Source organism: Penaeus chinensis, chromosome 1 (assembly GCF_019202785.1).
Source record: "Penaeus chinensis breed Huanghai No. 1 chromosome 1, ASM1920278v2, whole genome shotgun sequence".
Taxonomy (NCBI): Eukaryota; Metazoa; Arthropoda; class Malacostraca; order Decapoda; family Penaeidae; genus Penaeus; species Penaeus chinensis.
This window is the reverse complement of record NC_061819.1, coordinates 40,107,841-40,115,340: the sequence shown is the minus strand read 5'-3', so window position 1 is coordinate 40,115,340 and position 7,500 is coordinate 40,107,841. Positions and strand designations below refer to the sequence as shown.

General features: G+C 43.1%; 1 protein-coding gene across 1 annotated transcript in view; it reads left to right on the top strand.

Annotated features, from left to right (window-relative positions):
* Positions 1–5,805, top strand: part of LOC125025133 (transmembrane protein 131-like) — a gene marked incomplete at its 5' end in the record, with an annotated part of 19,716 nt that extends 13,911 nt beyond the window's left edge. The window contains 5 exon segments of the mRNA XM_047613086.1: positions 1–1,092; positions 1,446–1,784; positions 2,133–2,363; positions 2,582–2,990; positions 3,225–5,805. The exon segment at positions 1–1,092 is cut by the window's left edge and continues 158 nt beyond it. Coding sequence (XP_047469042.1) covers positions 1–1,092; positions 1,446–1,784; positions 2,133–2,363; positions 2,582–2,990; positions 3,225–3,604 — 2,451 coding nt within the window.
* Between the last annotated feature and the right edge of the window lie 1,695 nt (positions 5,806–7,500).

Genomic DNA, 7,500 nt, shown 5'->3' with positions numbered 1-7,500 from the left:
GAGCTAGCCCCCAATGCTAGTCACAAGGTGGACATCGCGTTCACTCCTGACTTTACCCTGTCCAAGGTACAACAACGGCTAGTCATTCACACCAGCCTTGGGTTGGTAAGCGGGCCCGAGGAGGAGGCTGCAGCACCGAGTGAGAGCCAGGCGCAGCCGGGCCGAGTTGAATATTCCCTGGTTGCTACCGTCCCTACCCACCTGCTCGCACAATGCGGAGCTGCTGTGCCCAGGCCCTCATGGGAGCCCCTCCTCTATTATGCAATCTTACCTCTGATGGCGGCCATGCTGATTGGGGCCTTGATCCTGGCAGCACTTGAGGCAGACCATATCCTCAGGTCTACCAAGATTGCCATGACAACCTCTGTGCCCTCCAATGGACATGCGCCAGCCTTTGACAAGTCCAAAGTGTTTGACTTGAAGAACATTGCGCACCACGACTCCAAAGGTGCTCCTCTGAAGAATGGCTATGCCAATGGCCATGCTCAGGTGGAGAGCCTCAAGGCAAGCAGTCCTGTGTGCAGTGGGTCTAGCAACAAGAAATCCACAGCTCCGTCATCCACGGGTGAGATCATTGCAAATGGTAGAAAGTCCGCCTCAGGTGCCAGCTCTTCTAAAAAGGTTGGCAATAATCAGATCACAAGTTCAAGTACAAAATCCAAATACACAAAACAGTCTGACTCTAAGTTAGGTCCAGTGTCTGGAGAAAGCATCTCTGTTATATCTGACATTTCTGCAAATCAGAACCAGAATAGGAAATCTAAAGGATATAATAACAAAAACAACAGCAGTAGAAGCTCAGAGTCACCAATGTCGTGGCGCAGCTTCTTCTCGCGAGCTGTGAGTGCGAAGGAGGACAATGCGATGGGGGCGGCAACGGCCAAGAGTGAGCCAGCCAATCCCAAGAAGTCACCTAACACCAGAAATAAAGAAGAGGCATCTGTCCTCAAGCAATCGGTCGGCACTGAGACAGATTTGCACATCGAAAACTGCTCCAAGCTCAGAAGACGCACCAAGCCAAGTGTCGAGGAGGAGACATCTTCTACGACAACAGAGAGTTCCAACACAGATGAATTATCAATAAGTGAAAGGGTAAGTACAGGGTCAACCTTGGTTTCTTTTCAGGGAAAAACATTAGACCATAAGTGTTGTTCTGATTGTACTATCTAAAGGAGACAAAGGCAGTCTGTTGAAAAGTGTTTTTAAGAAATTACACTATATATACTTTTAATTCAAGAGGGCAATAACACTGAGTTACAACAATTAATTTTGTGATTTATTCCTTTCAATCTTAGTTTCAGAAGTACAGTATTTTATAATTCTTGCTCTTCTCTTATAATTTTTCACCTCTTGTACCTCCTCTTCTTCATCCTATACCATTCCTCTGTTTCTCTCTACATTCTCCTCCTTATTTTCCTAATTCATGTCTTCTCCTCGTTCTCCAGGACACACCTTTGAGCAAATCATCGGATGTGGCGTCAGCGAGTGGGACGAGTGGAAAGGCCAACAAGCGGCGCAGTGTACGGGCCAAAGGAGGCAAGGGCTCAAGCATGGAGACTGGGCAGGTCGCGAGTAGTGTGCTAGATGATGAATTGGGCTTCGAGATCAGCACAAAGGTTAAGGGGCTGAAGAAGCTAAAGGAGTCTTCAGGGCGCAGTAACTTTGGTGGTGACATCTACCAGCCAAATACACTGGAGCTGCCCTACACACTGAAGCATGTCCGCCAGAAGGACTCAGACCGCCCCAAGGAGAACCACAGGAACCCAAAGGGTACCACCAATAAAGTGAGCTGCACATATGCACATTTTTTGGCCATTTTTAATTGTTATTTTTGTAGAATTTAATTTATTCATGTTTATTTGTTATTTTTTTGTGTGGTTCTGTTTGAGCAGGTGTGTAGATTTGGGATGTGTGAATATGAGTGAGATTTAAGGAATCTTTCATGAAACTATATTCATCATCTACTATATTTGTACCATTTATAAACAAATGCAGTGGAGAATATAAGTAAGATTATTGTCCTTCTGTATGTTTTTCAACCTTTTGTGTCATGTATTTGCATTTTATATGCATGTTTAAAATGTAAATCCTCTTTGCAAGTCCTCAACCATTGGGTCCTTCCTTCGATGCAGAATAAAGATTCAGGTGAGAGTATGGGCAGCACGGGGTCATCACCAGTGCCAAAGTGGGACGAGTCGAGGTCAGCATCAGGAGATGGCACATCGGCCACGTCAGCATCAACATCAGGGCTGGCAACCCACAACAAACCTCAGACGCAACCACAACCACTTGCACCAAGGGAGTCGTCTTACTCTGCCATTCTGCTTGGCACTGACAAGCAGGTGGGGCATAGTGATTATACAGTATGTACCTGCCTCTTTAGTAAAGATTACTTCTTAGCTTCTTGATGATTTAATTATGCTAGTAAATATTATGGAAATTGTAATCACAGTATTTACAGCCATTTTTGTATTATTTCAGTTATATACGACATCTTTATTGTCTCTTTCCATTTGTTATTTACTTTGTCAATGATCAAAACCTTCACTTGTGAAACAGTGGTTACCATATGTTGTTGCAGAAAGCCAAAGTCACGCCCTTCATCAAGGTGCCACCGGAGATGAAAAAGATTGAAAAGCCCCTGGGTGTCATCGGCCAGAAGACAGGCAATGGAGGCAACAGCACGAACAGCAGTGGCATGGGTGGCTTGCACAGCACGTCCAACCCTGTCACAAGTGCAGCCGTCCCACCACTGTCCAGTAACTCGCTCTTCACTATTCCTGACAACAACTACTCACATCGGCTCAAGGAGGAGGCTTACTCGCGCAGCCTATACAGTGGCTTTGGTGACAATGCTGCACTGTCTGGCTCGCAGAACAACAATAGTAGCCACTCGTGGGACCCCAAGACTCTCACAGTGCCTGCCATGAGGCCGCCCCCAGGGCTTGTGCAGGCACATGAATTTGTGCGGCATCATGGCCCTCTCACAGGTAAGGCTGGACTAGGATGCATTTCCCCCATTTAATGGAGCTGTCTATTTACCCTCTCACATTTTCTCTTTCTACCCTTCCTTCTCTTCCACTCCTTACCTCAGTCTTAGGAATGGATATATTGTAGTCTTAAAGGAGCCTAAAGCTATCTAATCTAGAATTACCTAATATATAAGAATTTAATTCCAAAATTTCAGCCTTCTTTCATACTGACAAGTCTCTCTCTGGTTTCAGATGAGGACTGGCAGTACTGCAACCCACAGGTAGGTGGCTCGCTGTGGTCAGATGGCAGCGCCTACCACAATAACAACATGGGTATGAATGCCAACAGCCCTCCACCGCCGAGCTTGTGGGACTCCCTTTCCAATATCTGGTCGCCCCCCTTCTGGTCCAATCAGGGAACTTCATGTCCGCCTAACACACCCTCACCATGGGGCTCCTCCTCACTTCCCAAGGCCTCGACGCCACCCGTGATGAGTGACGCCAACGGAGCTGTGTCCAAGGGCTTGGGCTTTGACCCCTTCCACTCGGACAACAACATCTGGTCAGCACCTGGCTCGGGCCACACCGGTGACCTGTGGGCTCCACCAGTCTCCAACAAGAAGGAAGCCTAACTGAGCCAGAAGCTGTGCTGCAGCAGTGTGTCCGTAACAATGGTCATGTGGACAATGAGGAAGAAGAAGCCCCCCTTTTTTTACGTAAAAAATTATTCAGATGGAAATCATGTAAGAGAGGGTGTGGTGTGCCCTCCATTTTCTTTTCTTTCTTCTATCCTTTTCAATCATTTCTCATCATCTTTCCTTAGCACTGCTTTTTCATGTCTCTTCTACCTCTCCCTTTTTTTCTACTCTCCTGTCCTCCCCTTCTCTTCCTCTCATATCCTATTCCCTTTCTCCTCTTTCATATCCTCCACCTTTCAGCTCGTCTTTTCTTTCGTCTTGCCTTTTTCTCCTCTTCAGTTTCGTCTTCCCTCTCTCCTATTCTCTCCCCACACTCTCCTCTCCTTTCTCACATCTGATAGAAATCTATATTTTTATTTTAAAATGAAACTAGGATGGAAGTAGTTCCATTACTACTAGAAAAAGGCCTTTTACTTAAAAAGTTTACATTTTTTCGTTCATCAACCGAAGAAAATGAATTTATTTTAGTAATAAAACATCACTTTCCAGTCATACAAGAGTAAACACTTTTTTTTAATGAGACAAGAAAAACTGATCTCTTTTCTTCTCTCTTGTGAGTGTGTCAGTATGAAAGAAATAATGGAAAGTGTGACTGTGTATGTAAGTATGTCTGTACGCACGTGTATTGGCTTTTTTAAGTTGTGTCCTTCTAATTTGAATACAATAAGCTGTCATATTTTGTTAAAGAGAGAGCTGGTGTGTCAAATGTCTATGTACATTTTTGTTTCCTGGCTTTTAAGTTAATGTTTGTTATGTATATGTGTATCTTCATATACAAGTGATGAATGTTTGTATTTGTTAGTAAATTATATGATTTACAAAAGTGAAAAGTATACTCAGATTTGTGTAAGGTTTAGCTTCTTCAGTTTAGACTGTCTAAAGGTATGATTGGTCTGTTGCGTGAAGATAACCTAACTCCTGGAGTGAAAAAAGAATGATTTTTCTTTCAAATATTTCTTTCAAATATTTTAATTTATATTTCTTTTTTATTGGTGTTACTCCACTGATCATTGCAATAATGTTTGCATGAAGTTAGAATTTACTTTTTTTTTTTGTTAGGGAATACATGTTTTTTTCTTTTTTTATTGCTTTTAGCAACTGATATTTTTATTAACAAATTGGTTTGTTGCGCAGAAATGTAGGTGAGTTTTTTTTGTCTCAGTACACAATAGACTTTTATGATGTCTGTTGTTTTACAAATTGAGAGTAACTGGAGGAAAAGCAGTTACAAGCTCAGAGAGGTTTAGAAAGGTATTTGACTACCTTAGAGACAAGCTTCATCTGGAGATGACTAAACAGATAATAAAGAAAAGACAAAATAATTTTTTCTTTATAGTTTTGAAAAAGGAATGAAAGAATCCATCGCATCTTCACATTTGCTCGAATTGTACGTGCCATAATGATTAATTCTCAGCATCAGATATTCTACATTTTGAGTAGGTTGCGTTTCAGAACCGGCTCTAATCTTTCTCAGCCACACCATTGCTATGTGAGTCACTGCATTAATTAGGATGATTGAATGATTTCCTTTTCTTTTAAAAAGAGTATTCATGTGCTTATCATATACACAACCTTTGCCTCAGAATAAAGCAATCCTTAACGATGATGATGAAATGCAGGAATTATGAATACAAGAAGGGGCAATCGCGAGATCCGTGTTCTTCTTCAGCCCATCCTGGTAGTCAGTATTTCAGAAGTGGCCGAGATACAGTCAATGGAAGGGAAATGGTTTCTGTCTAATAACTTTCTTCTTCCATTGATTGCAAGCTAAAAAAAAATAAAAACAGCAGTGGATGTTTTATGGTATTTTGAGTGAATTCAAAATCAGTAGTCTTTCCTTAATTGAACTTATAAATTCCTTCATCCAAGGTTCACACCCTGGCTCACTATTTCCTTTAGCTACAAGGAAGGTTGACCAGGAATATTATCAGTCAAATGTTTACCTCCTGTTGACTGTACTCCGGCCTACTGCTACAACCAGTATTGTGTGTTCTCCCACTCACAGTATTTGATCATTCTCCAAGCAGGAAACTCAGTAATTCAGGTTTCCATCTCAAAACAACTTGAGAAAGAGCAGATGTCAGACATAACAAGAGTGTTTTTGATGGACAAATAAAAAGAGATAATTAAACATGTTTGTGTTTTTATTTTCACCTGATGTAGTAGTAACAATGAGCACCTCTCACTAGGTTTGCCACTTGGTGATAGACTTTTCCCTTGATGGTCAGGGTGCATTGAAAGAACTAGGCAGAAATTCCAGATTTGGGAATAAGCAAATGCACTTTAGAAGAAGCTGTTCTACTCCAGTACCACTTGGAGTGGAAGCAATGCTACTGACCATTTAACGTTTCTTATTAAATAACACTGTTTATGCTGCTATTAGACAAAACCCAAATAAGAGGTTGACAAGGTCTAAATAAGTTGTTGTTGTGGAGGGGGCTTAGGAGAAGGGTGACTGGGGCCCAATGTGGGGGATCACCCCTACCTTGGTCCTCAGCCCTTGTCTCAACTAATTTTGCATGGTCTTTTCTTCTTCCCTTTTACTTTTCTTCATCTTGTACTTCCACTTATCCAAGTCGTTAAATTCCTTTTTGCCAGCAGGCACTCCTGACGCTATGGTGTAGGCATGCGGCATAATCTCTTTACTACCCTTTTGGCTGTTGTATGGGGTCCCTGTCTCAGAAATTGTGTGTGCTCTCAACTCTGTAAGTAATGTACCAGAGTGGCATTTGGCTCACCACAATGCATGCAACACCTCTCTGTATAGTCTGTGATCTGCCTTGCACAATGGTAACCTAGTATGATTCTGTGAAGAATGACTTTGGTACTTATATTGCTTGTTTCAGAGTGCCAGTGTCATCTTAGTACCATCTGGCCGAGGGGGAGGAGCTCGTTTCCTCTCAGTGAAGCTACAGGAAGAAGGCATGAGCTTCAGCATTGCACTTCTGCCTCATGATTTTTTGGTTTGGTTGTATGATCATGGGATTTGGGGGTATGCCCTTGCCAATGTTAGCTAGTCTGTCAGCAAGCTCTTTCCCTCTATGTGGCTGGGGACCCAGTTTATGATTATTCTTCTACCCTGAGTGAGAATCCTCTGTGCTATGGTAAGCACAGTGGTGAGGAGGTTGATGTTGTCTACGGGTGAGCTGTGCTGTAAGCAGTCAATGGCTGCCCCAGAGTCTGTATGTATGACCTCAGGAACATGAGGGCTAGGGCTCCCATGATCACAACTGCCTCTGCCTGTAGCAGGGAGATGTCGTCTATTACCCTCATGGATTTTGTGGTATCCCTTGCTGCAAAACCGGCACTTGCAGTGTGGCTTAAGGGATCGACTGATCCATCGGTGAAGTAGGTTCTACTACCCGGAGGAGTGATGGCTGCAATGACTCTCTCAGCGTCTGCCTTTAGACTAGGCCTTGGGTATTGATTCTTTTTCCTTGACAAGCTCATAACAGATAACTCTATCAAGGTTTGTGCCCATGGCGGGGCTTCAGTAAGTTCAGGGGGGAGTTGATCTTTGAGCTGATAGCATATCAACACCCTGGCTGTGTGTGACAGCCATGAGTTGTTTGCAAAAAGCTTGTGATCTTGTTCTTGGCATCAAACTATTTTTTCTCTCATGCTTGTGTTCCTGGGTACCTGGATGACCTTTAAAAGGAAGTGTGCTGCCAGTATATCAATTTGTGAGAAGGGGAGAAGGTTTGCCTCCATGAAGAGGTTGAGGACCTTTTCCACCTTGGGGCACCTAGAATGATCCTGGCAGCTTCGTTTTGGACTATCTCCAATTTTTTCTCTTAATTTTGGCTTTGTGTTAATCAGGGAGACAGAAG